This window comes from Salmo trutta, chromosome 5, assembly GCF_901001165.1.
Source record: "Salmo trutta chromosome 5, fSalTru1.1, whole genome shotgun sequence".
Classification (NCBI taxonomy): Eukaryota; Metazoa; Chordata; class Actinopteri; order Salmoniformes; family Salmonidae; genus Salmo; species Salmo trutta.
Genome location: NC_042961.1, coordinates 60,007,142 through 60,033,792, shown reverse-complemented (window position 1 = coordinate 60,033,792; position 26,651 = coordinate 60,007,142). Strand labels below are relative to the sequence as shown.

The window sequence follows — 26,651 nt, the reverse complement described above, 5'->3', positions numbered from 1 at the left end:
ATTAAGATCTTGGATGATATCTGGAGAGAAGCCCCATCTAGAATTCACTCTTGTTCCATCAATACCACCAGGTATCAATTGATACAATACAAAGTAATGCGCATACTTCATTACTCCAAAACTAAACTATATAGAATCTACCTCCATGTTTCCCCAATGTGTGACAGGTGTAAACTATATAGAATCTACCTCCATGTTTCTCCAATGTGTGACAGGTGTAAACTATATAGAATCTACCTCCATGTTTCCCCAATGTGTGACAGGTATAAACTATATAGAATCTACCTCCATGTTTCTCCAATGTGTGACAGGTGTAAACTATATAGAATCTACCTCCATGTTTCTCCAATGTGTGACAGGTGTAAACTATATAGAATCTACCTCCATGTTTCCCCAATGTGTGACAGGTATAAACTATATAGAATCTACCTCCATGTTTCTCCAATGTGTGACAGGTGTAAACTATATAGAATCTACCTACATGTTTCCCCAATGTGTGACAGGTGTAAACGATATAGAATCTAGCTCATTACTTCCCAAAAGATTCAAAACAATACCATGAATAAGCAGCATTAGGTCAAAATGGATGAGAAACACTTTTGGCCAGATGGAAGGAAGATATTTTCTGGAAAGTATATATTTTTCCATGTATCAATAACCCCTCTCTTATCACCTGAGAGATACTCTAAAACAAAAGGCCCAGGAATTCCTGTTTTTAATAACGTGAAAACATCCGACAGAACAGCAGACCTGTGAGCTTCCTACAATATTATTTACTGTTTAATCATTACATCATCAATTTGAATCAAATCAAACTTTATTCACATAAAAATGTTGAAAAACACAACTTGCTTATATACCTTTATCTGAAACCCTCAGTGTGAATGATCCATAGCTGCTCTCCTTTCCTGCGAGCTGTCCACATCCTGCACATTCCCCATCAGCTGACAGAACATGTCTTTGTTCCTAATTATTCATCCTGTTCCTAATTATTCATCCTATTTTCTTTCTTTGTGGACGTTATTCACGTGCTTCAGCAGATGAGCCTTACAAATGTATGTTCTACCACAGACAGAGCATCCATGTTGTTTCTCTCCTGTGTACCATGCATTCAGAAAGTATTCAGACCCTTTCACTTTTTCCACATTTTTGTTACATTACAGCCTTAATTCTAAAATGTATTAAAAAAAAATTTTCCCCCCTCATCAAGCTACACACAATACCCGATAGTGACAAAGCAAAACAGGTTTTTATAAATCTTTGCAAACATATAAAAAAAAAACTGAAATATTACATTTACATAAGTATTCAGACCCTTTACTCAGTACTTTGTTGAAGGACCTTTGGCCGCGATTACAGCCTTGAGTCTTCTTGGCCACTCCTGTGTTGTCTTAGCTGTGTGCTTAGGGTTGTTGTCCTGTTGGAAGGTGAACCTTCACCCCAGTCTGAGATCCTGAGTGCTCTGGAGCAGGTTTTCATCAAGGACCTCTCTGCACTTTTCTCCATTCATCTTTCCCTTGATCCTGACTAGTCTCCCAGTTCCTACCGTTGAACATCCCCACAGCATTATGCTGCCACCACCATGCTTCACTGTAGGGATGGTGCCAGGTTTCCTCCAGACATGACGCTTGGCATTCAGGCCAACGAGTTAAATCTTGGTTTCAATAGACCAGAGAATTTTGTTTCTCATGGTCTGAGGTGCCTTATGGCAAACTCCATAAAGGCCTGATTGGTAGATCGCTGCAGAGATGGGAGAACCTTCCAGAAGGACAACCATCTCCACAAAGGAACTATAGAGCTCTGTCAGAGTGACCATCAGGTTCTTGGTCACCTCCTTGACCAAGGCCCTTCTCCCCCGATTGTTCAGTTTGTCCGGGCGGCCAGCTCTAGGAAGAGTCTTGGTGGTTCCAAACTTCTTCCATTTAAGAATGATGGAGGCCCTGTGTTCTTGGGGACCTTCAATGCTGCAGAAATGTTTTGGTATCCTTCCCCAGATCTGTGCCTCGACACAATCCTGTCTCAGAGCTCTACGGACAATTCCTTCAACCTCATGGCTTGGTTTTTGCTCTGATATGCACTGTCAACTGTGAGACCTCATACAGACAGGTGTGTGCTTTTCCAAATCATGTCCAATTAATTGAATTTACCACAGATGGACTCCAATCAAGTTGTAGAAACATCAAGGATGATCAATGGAAACAGGATGCACCTGAGCTCAATTTTATAATCACATAGCAAAGGGTCTGAATACTTATGTAAATAAGTTCTTTTTTCAAAATGTTAATGTGAAAAAATGATAAAAAAAACAGTTTTCAATGTCATTATGGGGTATTGTGTGTAGATTGATGAGGACATTTTCTTTATTTAATCAATTCTAGAATAAGGCTGTAATGTAACAAAATGTGGAAAAAAGTCAAGGGGTCTGAATACTTTCCAAATGCTCTGTAAGTCAGTTTATGCCTCCTTTAGGTCCATCTTATGATTGAAGCCTTTCCCACAGTCACCACAAATAAAAGTGTATCATCCTGTGTGAGTCTGTATGTCAACAGTTTGGTTCCCCTTGACACCAAAGCTTTTCCCACAGTCACCACAGCTAAATGGTTTAGACAGTTTCTGCATGGTTAGGTTCTGCTTGAGATCGAAACTTCTCCTGTGTGAGTCTGTAAATGTGCAGTTAGGTGCTCCTTGCGAATGAAGCCTTTTCCGCAGTCACCACAACTAAATGGTTTCTCTCCTGTGTGAGTCAGTATATGCCTCATTAGGTCCCCTTTCTGGCTGAAGCTTTTACAGCAAAAAAAACATCTAAATGGTTTCTCTCCTGTGTGAGTCAGTTTATGCATTGTTAGGGTCCCCTTCTGACTGAAGCTTTTCCCACAGTCACCACAACTAAATGGTTTCTCTCCTGTGTGAACCCTCATGTGCCTGGACAGATGTCCTTTTTGTTTAAAGGTCTTGCCACAAAAGGGCCAGGTGCAGGTTTCCCCCATTATTTGGTTCAGATCCAATGGTGGGCTGATGTCAAGTCCTACTGGGTTTCTGCTTACGGCTGAGCTGTGGCTGGAGGCATTGTTTTGATTATCTGGTGGGTCACAGGGAATGTCAAGATCCTTAACATGGGTCACAGTGCCAAAAGGTTTGAGATCCACTGGTTCACAGTCACTCTCTCTGCTCTTCACAGTCTTGGTTTGAGGAAGAGTCAAGGACCAAAGATGGTCCTCCTGATCACATTCCCTTTTCACACCTGAAGGAGTGAAATCGAACTCTATGATATCAGGCTCCAGACCTTGAAGCTGCTCTTCCTCCTGACTGGTCCTGACTTCCTCCTGTTTCTCTTTAATCTGTGTGGTCTCTGGGTCCTCCTGTCCCAGACTGGGACTCCACTCCTGCTCACAATGCTGCTGCTCAGGGGGAACCTCCTCTTCAGAGACAGAGAGCTGCAGGGAGTCTGGAGGGAAGGAATGGAGGAGCAGAAATTTGAATCACACAGGTATAGTGTAAATCTCTGTGATTTATACAGCCTTTAGACATGCCTGAGTGCAGATAGCTAGGGCCAGCTTCTAGACAGAGACTGTATTCTATACAGCCTAGCATTTAGCTAGGGCCAGCTTCTAGACAGAGACTAGGTACAAGCTTATTTATCCAACATTCCACTCCCTGTACTCCATGTCATGTGCCAAAAAGACTGGCCTTTTCTGCCATCTTCAAATATGAACATTCTATCATTAATGAGCTCGAGGAAAACCAAGTATTTAATCCTGATTAAACAACCCTCAGCAACCCTCCAATCACAACCATAATGCAAATATTGTAACTCACTTCCTTTTTTCTCTCCACAGAACATGCCAGTATCTGGTTGCTAAGCAACCATTTTTTTTGTCCAGACGAAACAGTCTTAAAGTTGTTAGCTTACATCTCAAACTAAATAAATACTGCAATTCCAACCACAAAACGTCTTAGGTTTCATTATAAGCCTCAAAATACAAAAAGATCATCAAGGACAACAACCACCCGAGCCACTGCCTGTTCACCCCGCTACCATCCAGAAGGCGAGGTCAGTACAGCTGCATCAAAGCGGGGACCGAGAGACTGAAAAACAGCTTCTATCTCAAGGCCATCAGACTGCTAAACAGCCATCACTAACCTTGAGTGGCTGCTGCCAACATACTGACTCAACAACAGCCACTTTTATAATGGAAAAATTGATGTAATCAATTTATCACTAGCCACTTTATATAATGTTTACATACCCTACATTACTCATCTCATATGTATATACTGTACTCTATGCCATCTACTGCATCTTGCCTATGCCGCTCGGCCATCGCTCATCCATATATTTATATGTACATATTCTTATTCATTCCTTTACATTTGTGTGTATAAGGTAGTTGTTGTGAAATTGTTAGGTTATATTACTTGTTAGATATTACTGCATGGTCGGAACTAGAAGCACAAGCATTTCACTACACTCGCATTAACATCTGCTAACCATGTGTATGTGACCAATAACATTTGATTTGACTTGCCTAGCTAACAGCTGAATGTTTGTTTTTGACTGTTATAAATTGCAATTCTATTTGAGGCTCCACATATTGTCATGTAAAATATGGTGTGTATTCCCCCGAAAAAGTGTTTTACTGTAGCATTCTACTGAAAATGTTATAAATACCAGAATTCCTATAATATCCTCCAATATTCTGTGTGCAACGTTTTATGATATTGTGGGTGCTATATAGAGGTCGACCGATTAATCGGAATGGCCGATTAATCAGGGCCGATTTCAAGTTTTCATAACAATCGGATATCGGTATTTTTGGACGCCGATTTAAAAAAAAAAAAAATTACATTTATTTAACTAGGCAAGTCAGTTAAGAACACATTCTTATTTTCAATGACGGCCTAGGAAAGGTGGGTTAACTGCCTTGTTCAGGGGCAGAACGACAGATTTTTACCTTGTCAGCTCAGGGATTCAATCTTGCAACCTTATGGTTAACTAGTCCAACCACCTGCTTTACATTGCACTCCACGAGGTTACGCGAATGCAGTAAGAAGCTAAGGTAAGTTGCTAGCTAGCATTAAACTTATAAAAAACAATCAATCAATCATAATCACTAGTTGATGGTTGATGATATTACTAGTTTATCTAGCCTGTCCTGCGTTGCATATAATCGCTTAGGTACACGTTGCTCCAACCATAAACATCAATGCCTTTCTTAAAATCAATACACAAGTATATATTTTTAAACCTGCATATTTCGCTAAAAGAAATCCAGGTTAGCAGGCAATATTAACCAGGTGAAATTGTGTCATTTTGCGTTCATTGCATGCAGAGTCAGGGTATATGCAGCAGTTTGGGCCGCCTGGCTCGTTGCAAACTAATTTGCCAGAATTTTACGTAATTATGACATAACATTGTGCAATGTAATAGGAATAACGTTTTGTTTTCGAGATGATAGTTTCCGGATTCGACCATATTAATGACCTAAGGCTTGTATTTCTGTGTGTTATGTTATAATTAAGTCTATGATTTGATAGAGCAGTCTGACTGAGCGGTGGTAGGCAGCAGCAGGCTGGTAAGCATTCATTCAAAATAGCACTTTCGTGCGTTTTGCCAGCAGCTCTTCGCTGTGCTTCAAGCATTGAGCTGTTTATGACTTCAAGCCTATCAACTCCCGAGATTAGGCTGGTGTAACCGATGTGAAATGGCTAGCTAGTTAGCCGGGTGCGCGCTAATAGCGTTTCAAACGTCACTCGCTCTGAGACTTGGGAGTGGTTGGTCCCCTTGCTCTACGTGGGTAACGCTGCTTCGAGGGTGGCTGTTGTCGATGTGTTCCTGGTTCAAGCCCAGGTAGGAGCGAGGAGAGGGACGGAAGCTATACTGTTACACTGGCAAGACTAAAGTGCCTATAAGAACATCCAATAGTCAAAGGTATATGAAATTCAAATCGTATAGAGAGAAATAGTCCTATAATTCCTATAATATCTACAACCTAAAACATCTTACCTGGGAATATTGAAGATTAATGTTAAAAGGAACCACCAGCTTTCATATGTTCTCATGTTCTGAGCAAGGAACTTAAACGTTAGCTTTCTTACATGGCACATATTGCACTTTTACTTTCTTCTCCAACACTTTGTTTTTGCATTATTTAAACCAAATTGAACATGTTTCATTATTTATTTGAGGCTAAATTGATTTTACTGATGTATTATATTAATTTAAAATAAGTGTTCATTCAGTATTGTTGTAATTGTCATTATTACAAATAAATAAATAAAATTGGCCGATTAATCGGTATCAGTTTTTTTGGGGGGGGGGGGGGGGTCCTCCAATAATCGGTATCGGCGTTGAAAAATCATAATCGGTCGACCTTTAGTGCTATACCATTTGGGTTTGAAGTGACTTGGACATGCTTTTTTGAAGCATGTTGCCATAGCACCTACCACTCCCATTGTTTCACTTACAGTAATGCTACATTTATTTTGATTTGGCGTTTTTCTGCATTTATCAAAAGTCCCATCAGGCAGCCTGATTATCAGCAAAACTATTACCGTAATCTGGCCCTAGTTATCTTGGCCAGGTCAAGATAAAGGCCAAAACAGCCAAACACTACATCTAAACGTGAATCGATTCACAATTCCGGTACAGATCTAGAAACATAAATCCCACTCCTTTTATATGACATCGAAATAATTTCACAAATGCAAAACACACACACACTTCCTCTACACTGTTTTAACAGTTTCAGACGACAGTATTTTTTCAGTGGCATCCGTCTTCCATTTATATTTCATATTTTACACACAGGTGTTATGAGAAGCAGCTTATTAGTCCAGGTAATCAACTCCGGCTTGCAGTTCAAACTTATAAACGACACACCCTCTTCCACTTACCCTTGCCTTATGCCCTTGGGGGAATCCCCATCGCCATCTTGGGGGGCGGTCTAAATCATTAGCCAAGCAAGGGACGTTTGCAACATAAGCCCCTCAGCTCTCGTTTTTAGTCAAGTTTGCATGTGTACAATTATGTTCACTCCGGGGCCTGAAACTCCCCATAATTCAATTTGCGACGATTGTACATCCGCTAAGAAAAGTCCGCAAAAACGTAAAAAAGTTAACATACAAGTGTAAATAAAAATGAATGCAAATAAGTTTGAAATTGTGCTACTAATGCACATGACGGCACAAACACACCTCGTAAAAAGTCAATGTTTTGTTTGGTTATCTTTTGGAAATTGTAGAAATACAAATTTTCCTTCAGAAGCTCCAGCTAGACAGGCTAACGTTAGTTAGCTAATTAATTTGCTAGCTATCATACAGTACGCGTATATTAATAATTCTCTATTTAATAAGTAGACATTCACTCAATTGACTAGCGCACATAAAGCACCCACAAGCTGGTGGCTGAAAACACAATCACCGCGGGAGGAACCAGTGACGAATTTCCGGCCAAGGGTGGTCCATTTAAAAATCATTTCTCGGTGAGCCAACTTGTAAATGCAGAGGTTTTATTTACTTAGTTATAAGGAATTCTTATCACTTTACAAGGTCCCTGTAACACCTACAGATTTTGCAATTGTTTTAGATGTCATTCCCTCAGGTGTTGCTTTATTATACAGGAACGTGTCAAGACCTGACCCTCAGCCGACCTTCCGTTGACCCTGTTGACTCATCAGTAGGAAAGAATTGTTTCTCTTTTGGTCCATTCAACAACAGAGCGATACGAACCTTGTTTCAGCAGTAAGTTGTCATGCCTTATTGGAACGGATTTATTGATTATATCTGTTGGGGGGGGAAAAGTTTGGATGTTGCCACACACATACCTACATGTTAACAAAATTCAGGTAGTTTCCTTTCAAATTGTTCATAAATATTATCCTGCCAATATGAAGAAGTTTATGAAAAACAAACTCAAATTGTACCTTTTGTAATGACCACCCAGAAACGGTGTATCTTTTTTGCCGTTGTATTTATGTAAGGAAACTGTGGCAAGACATCAGTACATTTATAATTGAACACATTTATGAAGATTATACACTATTGTGGAGAGATGTACTGCTTGAGATTCTTTACCTGCGATAGAAATAAGCCGAAACAACTATCTAATTCATTTCATTATTCTTTTGGCCAAATGTCATATTCACAAATGTAAATTTACAAACAAAACAATTTTCTTACCTTACAAAAACAAATTGAACTATATTTTAAGACAATTAAATACTCTACTAACAAAAAAGCTGTTAGAATAATGAGTGTATGTATGTGTATTGTACCCCTAGCCCAATTGTCCTTTGTATATTATTGATATACACTTGTGTTCCCACATGTACTTCCTGTATTGATTTGCTGTAAAAAAAAAAAATGTTATATATATAAAACTTGTTTTTTTTATACAGCAAATCAATACAGGAAGTACATATTGGAACACAAGTGTATATATCAATAATATACAAAGGACTTTTATAATCCCAATGAAAACTAGTTAGAAAATGAAAACATTTATTTAACGGAAAATATATGTTGTATGTTTCTGAACGATGCACCATCCATCCTACATTGTTGACAAAACGACCGAGCAGCGTCTTTGCCCGGTTCAACCAGGGCCGGCATAAAATAACTCCGTCATGGAGATATGGCTTTGTGAAAACATTAACCCTATAAAAAAAAAGGTATCAATTTAACATTGTGTATTTCTCTCGATGATATGAAAGATAAGGTCCTTATGCTAACAGAACCGTACCGTAAAGCGATGCGTGTTAATGTTCCTAAACTCCTCTTTAGTGAGAGTCACGATCAAAGGCCACAGAAATAACAATGATTCTTATCAAGTCAATGATGGTATAATATGTGGATGGCGGCCATTACGAGTGAACACAGGAGCAGAGCAGGAAGTGTATCCAGCAATCTGTGCTGTGATTTGTTGCATCAACTCAAATGACATTACAACAAATGCATCCCCATTGCATGAGCCGCATCAGTTCCAAGCCCGTCTTATTTATATGTTCATAGCTACGTACCTATTCTAGATAACGGTAGTGGCATCTCCGGTGTCCTCCGCAGCAGTCTCCGTAGCCGATCATTCTCCTCCTGGTATTCTACTACCGTTTTCTCAACTGCACCGAAAATCTCCACAGCAGCCGCCGTTAAACGATCATTCAAAAACACACGCAACAACTGTAGTTTAGACATTTTATGTCGAATGAGAGTTTGGTAGTCTATTTAGTAGAGTCAGTGGTACTTTCTTTACTCCACACAGGGAACGTTGAAAATCAAAACAAGTCGTCTCCAATCCTACTTCCGTGCTCTAGTCAAGGAATTTTAGAAAATGCATTTTATTCTAGTTGGTGACGAGCCCAGAAATGCACAACAGCGCCGCCAGCTGGATGGGGGTTTACTACTGTGGAAGGCAGCCTAACAGACCCGTGGTACAGAGAAACGGTAACTACGCTTAGACAAACAGTGGTTATCATACAGGTGCGGCCAAATATATTGGCACCTTTGCACTTTTGTTAAACAATTACCTATTTCTTCAAAAATAAATTGAAATGTAAATGTAAAAAACCCTTGGTCTTCACACATTACTGTATTGTCAACATTGCAGAACCATTTTTTTGGGGGGGTTGACCCTTAAGTCTTTAAGTGTCCTTAAGTGGGCACAACTTATTGAATCACCGAGCCAGAATTGATTGACTGGTCCTACTGCTTAATTCACAGTAAAAGCAGTTTCTGTGGCACATAGAGTAGAAATTATTCTCGTTAAAGCTGGAATCCTTAATGGTGAAATTGCCACATCTGTTTGGGATATTATAACAACAAAGAAGTTACAGCAAACAACGAACACAGTTTTTTTTCTCTCCCTCTGACATCACTGCACGCTTCGATAGAACAGAATAATATGTCCTGCACAGGAGGTTGGTGGCACCTTAATTGGGGAGGACGGACTCGTAATGGCTGGAGCGGAATCAGTTCCAGCTATTTTTATGAGCTGTCCTCCCCTCAGCAGCCTCCATTTGTTTTTACCACGCTGCTCATTTACATTAGTCAACAAAACAAAAACGCTAACAATGGCGCTGGGGTGAACAGTGGCACTGTTTCCCCTAATGTGGATTCTATCTTTAATAAATCAGTAAGGTTGATGCCGTCAGAGACAGATTGAAGCGGTTGATCATGATGAAAAAAGTAGATCTCGTGGTGAGTTAGTAGACAGTGGTGTGATATAAAGAGACATGTTAGGCTTGCCTAACGACTCACCTTTCATTTAATTCCTCTGCTCTGTCATTCGCTACATACATTGTCTGAAACTGTCGTTTGTGTGACTTCATAATGAGGGGCGTTGTACAAAAGAAATTAATCAGCGATTGGATCTTCTCTAACAAGTCTAACCAATCAGAGTACCAAAGTTAATGATGTCATCATGTAGGTCGGCTCTAGCCCAACCCTTCGGTTTCTGGGACCAATCAGAACGGTCAGAATGTGTTCACGTTCTAGACATTGTTGGGGAGATTGGCAAATCCAGACTCAACGTGGAGAAGAAACATCAGTTGGCCAGAGTGATGTGGATGGGTAGCCAGGCAAACACTTACCATTGGGTTTAAAGCCTAATGAAGGTCCATCAGGACTCTTGCTGCAGCTCAAGTTTCCAGGGTACAACACCTTTGTGTTCAGTCAATCAAACGGTCAAATCAAACCTGACTTTGAGACATATTAAATGTAAACCAGTACAGTTGAGAAAATACCAAAACAGCTCATAGCCTTTAGAAGTGTCCGATCTACCTGCCTAGTGGTTAGAGCGTTGGACTAGTAACCGCAAAGGTTGCAAGATCAAATCCCCGAGCTGACAGGGTAAAAATCTGTTGTTCTGCCCCTGAACAAGGCCGTCATTGAAAATAATAATTTGTTCTTAACTGACCTGCCTAGTTAAATAAAGATTAAATAAATAAATGGAGACCACAAACTGTCCCACATTTTAAAATAAGGGAGGGACATATAAAATATTCAACTTTTACGACAGAAAAGGAGAGAAAATACATTCTGATGACCAAAAAGAATCTAGGCATGTACTCATTAGGTTTCAGAAGTGAAGCCAGGCTTCTCGTAAATTTCACTAACTAAGACCACATGTGCTCAGTATAAACCAAAGAGCCAGTAAACACCCCATGTCATTATCCCAGATAAATTGAATGTAATGTAAGACTGCACACAATTTCAGAAGTACCAACTACCAACCAATCAGTGGCTAAACATAGTCCCTGTGTGTATATATCCTTAAACATAGTTTTTATTATTATTTAACCTGGCAAGACAGTTAAGTTATTTTCAATGATGGCCTAAGAACAGCAGGTTAACTGCCTTGTTCATAGACAGAACAACAGATGTTTACCTCGTCAGCTTGGGGATTTGATCTTGCAACCTTTCGGTTACTAGTCCAACACTCTAACCACTAGGCTACCTGCCTTGTGTCCCAGCTTAAATCAAAGCAAATCAAAGGCACCCTGCTGAGACTGCCCTGTCAAGCCTGAACACAATTCACACCATTAAATATAAAAAAAGGCAGAGAATAATAGGTAGCCTAGATGAAGTGTACTTTAAATCAGCTCTTAATGACATTTATCATCAAGGGTTTGAGGTTCCTAGTGGTTAGAGCTTTGGGCCTGTAACCGAAAGGTTGCTGGATCAAATCACCGAGCTGACAAGGTAAAAATCTGTTGTTCTGGGCAAGGCAGTTAACCTACTGTTCCCCGGGGGCCAAAGACGTGGATGTCGATTATGGCAGCCCCCAGCACCTCTCTGTTCTGACAGACTCACTAAACACAAACGCTTCGTTTGTAAATAATGTCTGAGTGTTGGATTATGCCCCAGGCCAGGGGCGGAAATCCCGGGGGGGACATGACCCCCCCATCCTGGGAAAAATATGATTTGTCCCCCCCAATATATCACTGAAACATAACTATGTAATTTAAATAATATAAATAATACGCAATGAAAGCAATTGTGCTGATGATAGACCCTTAATGGCGCGTTTTTAAGTTTCAAAAGATTGCGACCCCCCCACCCTTTGCCTCACAATGGTTTGATCCACTGCCAGTTCCTTATTTGGCAAGGTAACAGAGGGGTGGTGTCCACTGTCTGAAAGGCACTCAATGAACGTAACTGACGTGAGGTTAACAAATCTAACTTTGCAAGATTGAATCGGTGATTTTTGTGGTGTGCAGAGCCTGAGCGCAACCGAGTAGAATTCTAGCTCACGAGCGGTCTTTCAATCAACCGCAAGTGATTGTGCATTTCAGATCAGTTCAGATCGGAGCGCAGAGCCGCGAGTGTGCACATTTGTTGATATTCTTTGCCAATTAGTGAGTTATTAACTTATTTATAGATACGTCTAAGCAGTGGTGGAAAGTGAACCAATTGTCATACTAGAGTAAAAGTGAAGATAACTAAAGTAAATGTAAAAGTCGTCCAGTAACACACAACTTGAGTAAAAGTCAAAAAGTATTTGGCTTGATGACACCATTCTTGTTAAAACATATATTTACGTATAGCCTGGGGCAGGGGCGAAAATCTGATATCAACTTTGGAGGGGACAATTACATTACATTTTCTCAAGAGCAATTCCTGAGGGGGACACCAAAAGTAGTGCTGTAACACATAGCCTACATTGTAATATGGTAAATGTATATTGAGGAACCAAAGAAATAAGGTGTTTGCCGTACTCCTAACTACCGGTACCCAAAACTACACAACTAATCACAACAGCAATACCATTGCCTTCAACAAATCTTAGTTCAGTCACCAGTTTAAGTTGAGAGTGGGGGTATCCATGGCATTTTCCAATTATGTTCCTATTTTACAAGTAAAAAAAATGGAGTACCTTTCATAATGTTGCCAAACAAAGACTCAACAGACTTACCTGAGACTCCCTGTCTCTGCCAGTCTGTCCCTGCATATCTGTCCCCAACTCTGCTGTCTGTGTGCCATATGTTGCCTGCTCTGCCTAATGACATCATTGTGAAACATTTCCATTAGAATTTCATTTCTTTCTTATGAACATTTTATCAACTAGTCTTTGAGATATTAAGCTACTAGGGTTCTTACTTTGCGTTTTGGTGTACTGAAAAATACTCTGATGTCCGTCTTTTATTTTTCTGCCATTTTTCTACCTGGCTGGCTGGCTACACACACACACAGTGTGTAGGTTATTTATAGTAGGAGATGGGCTTCTATCATCTTATCTTTTATCATTCTATTTGGGCTTCGATCTAAAAGGTAGCTAGCAAATGTGAAACTGATTAAAATGACAAGAGTTGACAGCTGTATGAGTTCACCATTTACACAACATATGCTGCAACCTTTTGTAATTTTAATAGTTTGTTTCATATTGGCTGGCTTCCAACAATAGCTGAATTTGCAAAGCTAGCAAGCACCAATTCCGTTTCAGTGGTGTTTGCTATAATCTTTGCTACCCGGGTTAAATAAAGGTGAAATAAAATAAATAAATAAAAGTTCCCTTGCGACAATTTAGCTTTTGCAACGAGACCATTAAATATATTTAAGACAATGGTAGAAGAGAGTGTAGTTCTGTTCAGTTTGGACTTCAGTTTATCGCTAACCTTATCACAGGGACTTAGTGCTTCAAACTTACATCCTCTGCATGCTGATCTTGGAATAAATTGACGATAGCAAAGATTCCATCTTTGACGAGGCCACATAAATGGAATAGGTACTAGCTAGCTTAATAGTTAATATTTGCCCGCTAGCTCTGCATATTCAGCTAGTGTGTGCGCGATTGACTGGATTAACCTCACGTCAGTTACGTTCATTGAGTGCCTTTCAGACAGTGGATACGACCCCTCTGTTACCTTGCCAAATAAGGAACTGGCAGTGGATCAAACCATTGTGAGGCAAAGGGTGGGGGGTCGCAATCTTTTGAAACTTAAAAACGCGCTATTAAGTGTCTATCATCAGCACAATTGCTTTCATTGCGTATTATTCATATTATTTAAATTACATAGTTATGTTTCAGTGATATATTGGGGGGGACAAATCATATTTTTCCCAGGATGGGGGGGTCATGTCCCCCCCGTCCCCCCCGGGATTTCCACCCCTGGATAGGTGTTGACACAGAGGAACTTGAAACTCTCGACCCGTCGGTGTGAATGGGGGCCTGTTCGGCCCTCCTTGCCTGTAGTCCACGATCATCTCCTTTGTCTTGATCACGTTGAGGGAAAGATTGTTGTCCTGGCACCACACTGCCAGGTCTCTGACCTCCCTGTAAGCTGTCTCATCATCGTTGGTGTTCAGGCCCAGCACCGTCGCGTCATCGGCAGACTTAATGATGGTGTTGGAGTCGTGAGCGGCTATGCAGTCGTGGGTGAACCGGGAGTACAGGAGGGGACGAACCCCTGAGGGGGCCCCATGTTGAGGGTCAGCGTGGCGGATTTGTTATTGCCCACCCTCACCTCCTGGGGGCGGCCTGTCAGAATGTCCAGGATCCAGTTGCAGAAAGAGGGGTTCAGTCCAAGGGTCCTTAGTTTAGTGATGAGCTTGAAGGGCACTATGGTGTTGAACGCTGAGCTGTTGTCTATGTACAGCATTCTCATTTAGGTGTTCGTTTTGTCCAGGCATGAAAGGGCACTGTGAAGTGCAATACAGATTGCATCATCTGTGGATCTGTTTGGGCAATATGCAAATTGGAGTGGATCTAGGGTGTCTGGGATGATGGTTTTGATGTGAGTCATGATCAGCCTTTCAAAGCCTGTCTTTTCATTCCACAATGATTATTTAGTTGTGGACACGACATCACCGCACTTTGTAAGTCACCTTGATTTAGCACGTGTGAGTTTTCTAGGACTGCATAGGTTTTGAGCGATCTGTTATCCTTGTGGAGCCAGAGTTTCACTACCTTTAGCATAACACGGCCAGAGTGATTTGATAGGTCCAGGTAGACTGTAGTTGGCGGTGAGCTGACCATCAGGACACTTATCCTCTTCTTTAGCGAGGTCGCGAAGAACAGTCAAGTGTTGCTCTTTGCAGACGTTGCACACCTTTTTTAGAGTGCAGGAATCTCGCTGGTGTACTTGCCCACACCGCCAGCACCGGTCTTTATCCTTGACCCACTGAGCTATTTGGTCTTTGGAGAGCTTCTTAAAACTTCTCACAATAACTGAGGTAGTGTTCTTGATTCTTGCATAAAGGGCATTACGGTTTAGGCTTCTCTTTGCCCTTGGATTCCTTTCCTTTCCTGTGGAGTTGAGGACTTCTTCTTGGACTTTAGTGAAGACTCTTAATGTTCAGTAGTCTGGTCTGGGTTGTAGAGGACTATGGCAGACTTGTTCTTGTTGTGGGAAGACGGGCGCTGCTCTTTAGCTTCCTTTTCCTCTTTCTGGTACAACTCGACGGCCCGACTGGCAATCCGCTTGGCCCGAGACTTGACTTGTAACCATGCAGTCAAGTAGGGTGTAGATTCTGTCGACCCCTGTTTGTAGAATGCCTTTGGTAAGGCAATAGGTTTTTGGGCCTGGAGTCACAGGTGCTAGAGGCACCCCAGGTGTTGGCTGCTGGCATAGATTGGGCCTTTGTGGTGGCGCCGCCCCGTGACCTTCATAGGATAAGAGCGGGTGTGGTGCGGGCATGGTCATAGAAGGGTAGAGTAACCATCACCCTTTTCTAGGAAGGAGTGGCGCCGCTCTGCCTTCTTCAGTTCGTTCTGGGCCTGGCGAAGGCGTTGCTGCTCTCTCCATTGTCTTGCTCTACTCTCCATCTGCATCTCCTGCTATCTTCGCTCCATGGTGAGTTGGTGTTTCTCCATCTGCATCTCCTGCTATCTTTGCTCCATGGTGAGTTGGTGTTTCTGCATCTCCTGCTATCTTCACTCCATGGTGAGTTGGTGTTTCTCCATCTGCATCTCCTGGTATCTTCACTCCATGATGAGTTGGTGTCTCTCCATCTGCATCTCCTGCTATCTTCACTCCATGGTGAGTTGGTGTTTCTCCATCTGCATCTCCTGGTATCTTCGCTCCATGGTGAGTTGGTGTTTCTCCATCTGCATCTCCTGCTATCTTCTCTCCATGGTGAGTTGGTGTTTCTGCATCTGCATCTCCTGCTATCTTCACTCCATGGTGAGTTGGTGTTTCTCCATCTGCATCTCCTGGTATCTTCGCTCCATGGTGAGTTGGTGTTTCTCCATCTGCATCTCCTGCTATCTTCTCTCCATGGTGAGTTGGTGTTTCTGCATCTGCATCTCCTGGTATCTTCACTCCATGGTGAGTTGGTGTTTCTCCATCTGCATCTCCTGCTATCTTCACTCCATGGTGAGTTGGTGTTTCTCCATCTGCATCTCCTGGTATCTTCACTCCATGGTGAGTTGGTGTCTCTCCATCTGCATCTCCTGGTATCTTCACTCCATGGTGAGTTGGTGTCTCTCCATCTGCATCTCCTGCTATCTTCACTCCATGGTGAGTTGGTGTCTTTCCATCTGCATCTCCTGCTATCTTCACTCCATGGTGAGTTGCTGTCTCTCCATCTCTACTTTTGGAATTGAACCGTGCTGCCTCTCCCTCTATCTCTTCAGCTAACTGGTGTTCCAGTTTTATCTTCTTAAGATAAACTTGAATATATGAGGTATCTCTGTTGTCGCCATTACTGCTTTGTTGACTGGGGGCTGGTGAACCTCCTTCTTTGAAGGTGCTTTTAACGACCTTTTATTGTGGCTGGCCTGGGCTCAACAGTTCGCTTTGTTGAGGTTGCGGATGATCCTCTTCATCTTCATCAGACTCTTCCTCAAAGTCTTCTTTTTCCGGGGGCTTGGCTTGCCTGAAGCTGACCTGTGGGGGGGAGGGGGGGCTCACCAGTTTGAATACCCTCACCTCGGTGGACATGCCCACTTGGCGTGGTTATTAGAGTGTGTGGGTGGTTGACTATGTAGTCCTCCATTCATTTAGGATGCTGTATCTGCCGTCGTGGACATTCATCTCCTTGGGGGCTTGGTCCCTTGGGAGATCTGGTTGTCCTCAGTCTCAATGTCCATCATCCCGGTTTGAAGAACAATAAAATGGAGTCTGGCACTCTCTAATGTGTGGACAGGTCACTGGGTGTAAATGGATACCAGACTGCACTCTCTGATGTGTGGACAGGTCACTGGGTGTAAATGGATACCGGACTGCACTCTGGTCAAAGAGTGATGACAGACACAGAAGGAGTATTTCTGTCTGTAACAAAGCCCCTTTGTGGGGAAAAACTAATTGGCTGGTCCTGGCTCCCCAGTCATGTGAAATCCATAGATTAGGGCCCAATTGAATTTATTTAAATTGACTGACTTCCTTATATGAACTGTTACTCAGTAAACTCGTTGAAAATGTTGCATGTTGCTTTTATATTTTTTGTTCAGTATAAGTAGAACAGACCAAGCTGCTTTTGACCAGAACTGACCATTTTTTTCCCATGGTAAACCGCCTGAGTAAACCATCTTCATTTATCCACCATCTTTGTCTGTGCTAAAAAATAATATATATTTTTATAGCTCTGATAGTGACAACAAAGGCTGCGTTCGTAACCAAGTGGGAAGGTGGTAATTACCTGTTGTGAAGTTGTAAATACCAGTTGGATGTATTCACGGTCTTTGAACTCATTGAGAAACACAGATTGGCTAAGGGGCCAACATGCTGCATCAACCATAAACTAAACATACAGCTATCATGCTTGTAAACAACTTACAGTGTTCAAAAAACACATTAATAAATCCTTAGTAGGTAATGTCAGAGGTCAGCATGTGGGTGAAATTGTAGCTCAGGGATGATGGACGAGTTTCCCACTAGTAAATCCCTATGGGGCGTTCAATGTATTTTTCCCAGTCCTATGTGGTGAAAACCACTTTCCTAATTGGTTATGAATGCAGAAACCGGAAGTACGAAGAAAAACACAACACGGAGGCGGAGATTAGAGGAAGGGAAATGGCGGCAAGTAGTGCAGAGGAAATGGAGAAAACGTTGGTGAAGCAACAGCTGTCCTGGAATGCGAACAAAAACGAATGGGGGCAATAAATGTGAATTGTTTCACTCTCAAGAAAAGGACACCATTGAAAGGAGTGATTACTGGGGTAGCAGTAAATGTAAAAGTTGGCCAACTGGAGGGGAAGATTCCCGGTGTTTGTGATGCTCGTTGTTTGGTGCGACGCAGACAGGGTGGCGAGACTCAGACAGGGTGGCGAGACTCAGACAGGGTGGCGAGACTCAGACAGGGTGGCGAGACTCAGACAGGGTGGCGAGAGTGGTGAAACAGAAGAGTCATTGTCTGTTCTTTAGAGTTTTGATGTTGAGTCTTTGCACAACAAAGTGATGTTAGGATATATAAGTTATCCTGTATGAGCTTTTGTGCCGAATACCTTACCTTGTTACAGGTGTCAAGCTTATGGGCATGTGGCAGCAGTGTGTAGGAGGGAGGTTCCTATGTGTGAGAAGTGTGCAGAAGGGCATGAGACAAAGGAATGTGTAGCATTGGGGAAACTAGTGGTATGTGTTAATTGCAGGGGTACCCATGGGGGCTGGGGATCAGAAATGTCCCGTGCGAGAGAGAGAGGCACGTTGATGTTTCCAGGGTTATAGTAGTGCAGAAGTTGTCATATGCTGAGGCAGTGAAGAAAGTAGAGGAAGATGGGTCAATGGGGAGGGATCCTGAGAGGAGTGGTGTGAGTAGTAGATCTGTACCACTACAAAGGGTTAACCCAACAAGTGATATGTTTCAGTAAGATTGGATTTTTAGCATTTATAGTAATGGTTATCAACTGTAAGGCAGGGATGGAACATAAGTCACAGAGAGGCATAAGTCACAGAGAGGCATAAGTCACAGAGAGGCATAAGTCACAGAGAGGCATAAGTCACAGAGAGGCATAAGTCCCAGAGAGGCATTTGGGTGTGCGAGATTTGACATCAGAAGAGTTACAGGGTGTGTTAAGTGGTGATGTCCCATCCTTTCAGGTTTTTGGCATGAGGTAGAGCTAAATAGATCTAAATAGTGGAGTAGGTTGGTGTTTTTATTTTATTCATTTTTTAATTTTTTTTGTGAGTGTACTGTAATTACTCACCCATGTGTTAGATGGTAGATATTTGTATATTTTGTATATACATTTTTTTTAAAGCAAACTATAAGGGAGTTCTACTCAGGTCTAGTACGGTGTAGTAATGCAACATATTGGATGTCAACTGCCGTTAAACCTCAAAGAAGAAAAAAAGAACAAGGAATGCGAACAATATGGGGTGTTACTTCGAAAACAAAAACTTTTGCGTCTTTCACAGAGAAGGGCATCTCTGGTGTTTTTGCTGGACATAGAGGCTGTGTGGTTTAGGGATCACATTTGTAAGTCGCTCTGGATAAGAGCGTCTGCTAAATGACTTAAATGTAAACATTCCAGGCCCCTCATTTATCAATGTTGCGTAGAAAAGCTTCTAAATTAACTTGTACGAAGAAAATGTAGAATGTTACACACACCTGTAAATATTTTTGCCTTGATAAATCAGACACGTTCTAAAACACTGTGCTAGTGCACGTGAAGTCTCATTTACATAAAGAACCGCCCTAAATGTCCATTTATGGTCACATACCTTCCCTTTAAAGCTGCCAGAAATGTCACTTGGGAGCAGGTTAGAGTGGTGGTAAATTCTACCTCATCTGAGTGCAGAACAGTTAATGGAATTAAAAATGTTTGAAAACATATGCAAAAAAATTATAATAATTTGGAGGAAGGTAGAGTGACTCTTCACTGTCTGCTATGGACCAGCGCACTGGCAGCATAATTGGAGAGACCTCATTGTCTAGCATCATTTGTGATGATGGTACTGAGGACCCTCTCCCAGACCCTGAAGGAATACCAGACACACCAACTGATGGAGATACTGAGGACCCTCTCCCAGACCCTGAAGGAATACCAGACACACCAACTGATGGTGATAATGAGGACCCTCTCCCAGACCCTGAAGGAATACCAGACACACCAACTGATGGTGATAATGAGGACCCTCTCCCAGACCCTGAAGGAATACCAGACACTAACTGATGGTGATACTGAGGACCCTCTCCCAGACCCTGAAGGAATACCAGACACTAACTGATGGTGATAATGAGGACCCTCTCCCAGACCCTGAAGGAATACCAGACACCAACTGATGGTGATAATGAGGACCCTCTCCCAGACCCTGAATACTAGACACACCATCTGATGGTGATAATGAGGACCCTCTCCCAGACCCTGAAGGAATACCAGACACTAACTGATGGTGGTACTGAGGACCCTCTCCCAGACCCTGAATGAATACCAGACACACCAACTGATGGTGGTACTGAGGACCCTCTCCCAGACCCTGAAGGAATACCAGACACTAACTGATTGTACTGAGGACCCTCTCCCAGACCCTGAAGGAATACCAGACACACCAACTGATGGAGATACTGAGGACCCTCTCCCAGACCCTGAAGGAATACCAGACACACCAACTGATTGTAAGTCGAGCTTTATTTTCGCAACCATATTCAGACATGGACCACATCTAAATATTTTTTTCTTGACAATAAATATAACAAATATATATGACAAAATAAATGTAACAAAATGAAGAAAAACAAACAAGAAACATGAAATCTTGACAGATGTGGGTGATTTGCCTGACCCCTCATTCCCAGGCCGACCAGAAGGGTGTCCTCTTTGGTCGAGCGCTTCAGCTGCCCCGCATGTTTTAACTGACGCAGTCCTGAAACAACAACAAGAAGAGATCAACACATCAATTATTGGACTTAAACAGCAGCTGGAAGATGTACGCAACGGACTGAGAGAGAGAAATCAATCATTGAAAGAACTTGTTGATTGTGTCAAACATGTGAGACAATAAATTCTAGTGCAATGTAAATGTGTTTTCCTTGTCGATTTGATTACAATATTTGGAAAAACAGATACCTAAAAGCATTTTATGATACTGACTCTTGTCCTCATTGCCAGGGCTATGGGTCGTGGGAAACACTTCCTGTCAGGAAGCTCATCAGGTCTGAGTGGATCATTCAGTGGAATGACATTTTTGATTGCAATGTTGTGGAGCACACGGCCAGCCTTGACAATGTAGCAAACCTAAAAAGGAATTTACACATTGTATTACATTCACGTAATGGCATTTGAAGGAATGTCATTTCAGAGGCAAACGTTGCTAAGCTGGTATTGCAGTGTGCCTCCTGTCCCAGACAAGCACAGCCAACATCCTTTCAGCAGGCCTATGGTGCGCTAACACTGTTGATCTGGTCCCAGACAAGCACAGCCAACATCCTTTCAGCAGGCCTATGGTGCGCTAACACTGTTCATCTGGTCCCAGACAAGCACAGCCAACATCCTTTCAGCAGGCCTATGGTGCGCTAACACTGTTGATCTGGTCCCAGACAAGCACAGCCAACATCCTTTCAGCAGGCCTATGGTGCGCTAACACTGTTGATCTGGTCCCAGACAAGCACAGCCAACATCCTTTCAGCAGGCCTATGGTGCGCTAACACTGTTGATCTTGTGCGTGCGTGGGCTTGGTTGTACCTTGCCTCTTATTGATTTGAGAGATTTGTGAGGAGAGTCATCAGCCATGTGTTTAACGGGTAGCCCCGGTCTCATGCAGTTATGAACACAACATTCAGATATTGTTTCCCAGTAGAGGTCTAACATGGAAAATAAAACATAAGACACCTACCAATAAGCCATCCATCCTCAACAGCTCCTTCCTGGTGGTTAAGGCCAACTGAACTGTTCTGCACAATGAATGAATCATGTTTCCCACCTGGCCATTTGGAACCTACATTCAACAAAGCCAAAGGCGAATCACAGATGACCTGCACATTGACAGAGTGGAAACCTTTTCTGTTGAAGTTGAATTCGTTCAATGACGGTGCTTTTACTGCGATGTGGGTGCAGTCAATTGCTCCAATGACATTAGGAAATCCAGCGATGGTATGGAAATCCCTTTTCACTCTGGCCTGTTGCACAGCAGTGTACGGAACCTGTATGTATGTATTGTGGGGTCAATGAAATATTGCCATGAAGGACTGCAGGCAATATTCGGCTCGTGGTTGGTTGTGAAATGCCAGACCGATCTGCAATCTCCCGTTGGAATGTTCCAGTGGCCAGAAATCCCAGGGTGGAGAGGACTTGGGTATGCACTGGGATGGCATTGGTGCGTTTCGTCTCCCTTTCTAATACTGGAGAGAGTTGGTTGCAGAGATACAGTAAAATATGCCTTGGAAAACCAAATCTACTAATAAACCATGCGTCGCTCTCAGCAACAAAATCTGCCGCACACTCATTGAAAACACGCTTCCTGCATAATGCAGCTCGTGCCAGATCCTCCAGCAATGCAAGATTTGCCATTTTGGACAATTCACAATGCCTCAGTGTTGCCTTTTAGATTATTTAACGGCTTTAACTAAATTGCCTCTAACCTTACATTCTTTCTAATTGACTTTATTATTCAATTAGGCTGAAATGGTTTAATGTTTATGATATCGATAGCACCCCGAGAAAAGTAGCTTAAGTGTCTATAAAAGAAACACATGAATAAACCATTAGTGTGTTATCTTTCTTCTTCATAGGTTATGATTTGGTCCAGTATGTCAATCCTTTCTCCATCTGAAGGATGGAGTATTTTATTAGCAGTTTGAATTTTCACCCACAAAGTGCTGTGCGTACGTGTAACAGTGTAGGTTCCGTCCATCTCTTCGCCCCAACCCGGGCTCGAACCAGGGACCCTCTGCACACATCAACAACTGACACCCCACGAAGCATCGTTACCCATCGCGCCACAAAAGCCGCGGTCCTTGCAACGCAAGGAGAACAACCACTTCAGGTCTCAGAGCGAGCGACGTCACTGATTGAAACGCTATTAGCACGCACCACCGCTAACTAACTAGCCATTTCACATCGGTTACATACGCATGGTGCTTAAATACTACAATTTTTCGCACATTCTCAAGTATAAGTACAAATTCATAAATCCCACATTTTGCTTAGAAATGATCGCGTGCATGGTTTACGAACATTACGTAGCGTTGATGAATGAGGGCCCAGGAGTGGTAGACGCACGTCGATGGAATCTAATGATAGGTTTTGCTCCTTCCTTCCGTCTATCGGTTTTACTGTCGTTTGGTGAAGTGGTTCTCCCAATGTATGTAAAACTTGGGTATGTGAGATATGCGGTGAGACAGACGTGTTACAATTGTAAAAAGTTAGGACACGTTGCAAGTGTTTGTAGAAGGAATACACGTGTAGTAGATGAAGCGTCAGATGAAGCACGTTGTTGTGTAATTGTGATGGGAATCACGTTCCCGGAGTGCCCTGCATGGATAAAAGAGGTTGCAGTAGCTAGGATCAGGGCCATCCAGCAGGTCTCCTATGTGGAGGCAGTGAAAATAGCTGAAGGAATGAGTAGTAGTAGAGATGGTAGTGGATGGCCCACAGTCTGCAGTGAATGCCATGCAGGAGAAGGATCCCGACATACGAATAGGGAAGAAAGTGGACTTTGTTGCGTTTATAACGAAAGTGATAAATTGAGTCAAACCAATAAAAAAAAAATAAAAAAAAAGAATCTAGACATCATTGTGAAGCGGTATATATATTTCTGGATCTCCAGGACTTTACAGCTAAAATATTACAGGGTGTACTGAATTAAGAAGTTCCCCCCTTCCAGGTGCAGGGATCTGAATAGTACAGTTTTTGTTTGACATTCAGGGTAGTGGCGTGAATTTGGTCCGTGTTTATTTATTTATTGTTGGTCATTTAGTATCATTTGTTCATCCACAATTTGTTTTTGGGGTATTTTTTTTATTACCCCATACAGTAGGTGGCGGCAATACACCTTATGAGTGTAGTCCGCCAATAAACATCAACAAAGAAGAAGGTTATAAACGCAGCACAAGAAATTGTCAGCGGGTATGGTTTGTTTGTGACAGCCATTCTTTCTCCGTTAACGAAGCCATAGTAGCTGAATTTCCAACTCTCAGTCTACTGAAAATGTCTAAACTACAATTGTTTCATGTGTTTTTAAATGCGCGTTTAATGGCGGCTGCTGTGGAGATTTTCGGTGCAGTTGAGAAAACGGTAGTAGAATACCAGGAGGAGAATGATCGGCTACGGAGACTGCTGCGGAGGACACCAGAGAATCAGCTATGTAGAATAGGTTAGTATTTAGCTCTACTGATAGCTAGCTATAGCTCTACCTAAATTAATACACTCCACACTGTTTAGGCTAACAGTGATCACCATTCCAACAATTGTACGTTTTTTTTAACGTTTACCATACATGGGTAAAAACATGGTCTTTGTCACGAAAACCAGGAAGTTATTTGAATTTATAATTAATGAATTGACAAACTTTAGAAATAAATAGCTTTTCAATGTATTAAGAGCTCATTTAAAATATACATATTTTTGTTGTTATTGGATTGGAATTTGAGTTTACTTTATATTGAATTTACGGGCTTAAATTCAAATTGACCCCAACCCTCAAATCAAATGTTATGCCACATGTTTAGTAAACAACAGGTGTAGACTAACAGTGAAATGCTTACTTGTCTAACGGCTGTATAGGTAACCTCTGCTCCTCCATTCCTTCCCTCCAGACTCCCTGCAGTTCTCTGTCTCTGAAGAGGAGGTTCCCCCTGAGCAGCAGCACTGTGAGCAGGAGTGGAGTCCCAGTCTGGGGCAGGAGGACCCAGAGACCATACAGATTAAAGAGGAACAGGAGGAAGTCAGGACCAGTCAGGAGGAAGAACAGCTTCAAGGGCTCTTTCATACCAAACACTCCATATTCCCTTCAACTTCTGTGAAAAGTGAATGTGATCAGGAGGACCATCTTTGGTTCCTGACTCTTCCCCAAACCCAGACTGTGGAGAACAGAGAGAGTGAACCTAAACCAATGTATCTCACATCTTTTGGCACTGTGGCCCATCTAAAGGGTCTCGACATTCACTGTGACTCCCCAGATAATCCAAACAATGCATCAAGCCACAGCTCAGCTGTAAGAATTAACCCAGTAGGACTTTACAGCAGTCCACTATTGGATCCGAGCCCGCCTTTGGATCTCAATCGACCAATGGAGAAACATCGTTCCAAGCCCAACATCATGTCCAGAAAAGCTGTGGAAGCTGACCTGCAGAGGCATGTGACTCTCACCAAGAAGAGCCTAAGTGAACGCTACAACTCCACCTGTAAACTGAAGGCCCATGTCCAACTCTGTCACGGTGGGAAACCCTGCACATGTCCCTTTTGTGGCAAGACCTTCAAACAAAAAGGACATCTGTCCAGGCACATGAATATTCACACAGGAGAGAAACCATTTAGCTGTGGTGACTGTGGAAAAACCTTCAATCGCAAGGAGCACCTAACTAAGCATAGACAGACTCACACAGGAGAGAAACACTTTAGTTGTGGTGACTGTGGGAAAAGCTTCAATCGCAAGGAGCACCTTACTAAACATATACGCATTCATAGAGGAGAGAAACCATTTAGCTGTAGAGACTGTGGGAAAATGTTCAATCGGAAGGGAAACCTGAACTTGCACATACTGACTCACACAGGAGAGAAACAACATGGCTGCTCAGTCTGTGGTAAAAGATTCACTCAGAAGACTCATCTGCTGAAGCATATGGACAATATCCACAAAGAGAGAGAAACAGACAGAAGAAAGAAAATCTTCAGTCAGAAGATGGGAATGAAAAGACAGGATGTGGACAACACTCTTAGGAAAGGAGAGCAACTCCAGACCATTCATACTGTGTCTCTCAGATGAATAGATCTATCATAAATTGTCATAAAACATTGTATGTAAATAAAGTTTGATTGGATTTGAATGACGAGTACACCAGGGGCGGAAATCCCGGGGGGGACACGACCCCCCCATCCTGGGAAAAATATGATTTGTCCCCCCCAATATATCACTGAAACATAACTATGTCATTTAAATAATATTAATAATACGCAATGAAAGCAATTGTGCTGATTATAGACACTTAATAGCGCGTTTTTAAGTTTCAAAAGATTGCGACCCCCCCCACCCTTTGCCTCACAATGGTTTGATCCACTGCCAGTTCCTTAGTTGGCAAGGTAACAGAGGGGTCGTATCCACTGTCTGAAAGGCACTCAATGAACGTAACTGACGTGAGGTTAATCCAGTCAATCGCGCACACACACTAGCTGAATATGCAGAGCTAGCGCGCAAATATTAACTATTAAGCTAGCTAGTAATTATTCCATTTATGTGGCCTTGTCAAAGATGGAATCTTTGCTATCGTCAATTTATTCCAAGATCAGCATGCAGATGATGTAAGTTAGTGCTTCAAAGTCCCTGTGATAAGGTTAGCGATAAACTGAAGTCCAAACTGAACAGAACTACACTCTCTTCTACCATTGTCTTAAATATATTTAATGGTCTCGTTGCAAAAGCTAAATTGTCGCAAGGGAACTTTTATTTATTTATTTGACCTTTATTTAACCCGGGTAGCAAAGATTATAGCAAACACCACTGAAACGGAATTGGTGCTCGCTAGCTTTGCAAATTCAGCTATTGTTGGAAGCCAGCCAATATGAAACAAACTATTAAAATTACAAAAAGTTGCAGCATATGTTGTGTAAATGGTGAACTCATACA

At 42.2% G+C, this 26,651-nt stretch overlaps 2 protein-coding genes across 2 annotated transcripts in view; one reads left to right on the top strand and one right to left on the bottom strand.

Annotated features, from left to right (window-relative positions):
* The window catches only part of LOC115194677 (zinc finger protein 37-like), a 1,069,572-nt gene extending 1,043,718 nt beyond the window's left edge, over positions 1 to 25,854 (top strand). Inside the window, exon 3 of the mRNA XM_029754573.1 lies at positions 24,625 to 25,854. Within this exon, the coding sequence (XP_029610433.1) occupies positions 24,625 to 25,793 (1,169 nt within the window). The 3' untranslated portion in view covers positions 25,794 to 25,854. The remainder of the gene's footprint in view (positions 1 to 24,624) is intronic.
* Positions 2,361 to 9,394, bottom strand: LOC115194689 (zinc finger protein 2-like). The gene is made up of 2 exons (XM_029754597.1): positions 9,018 to 9,394; positions 2,361 to 3,445 (listed from the first exon to the last, which is right to left on the bottom strand). Exons 1-2 carry the CDS (start codon positions 9,187 to 9,189, stop codon positions 2,622 to 2,624), a joined length of 996 nt encoding a protein of 331 aa, XP_029610457.1. The 5' UTR covers positions 9,190 to 9,394; the 3' UTR covers positions 2,361 to 2,621.
* Positions 25,855 to 26,651: the final 797 nt, after the last annotated feature.

Coding starts and splice junctions, on each gene's coding strand:
- LOC115194689 (XM_029754597.1), bottom strand. CDS start 9,189: ATGTCTAAACTACAGTTGTTGCGTGTGTTTTTGAATGATCGTTTAACG. Junction 3,446..9,017: donor ACTACCGTTATCTAGAATAG/GTACGTAGCTAT, acceptor CCTTCCCTCCAG/ACTCCCTGCAGCTCTCTGTC.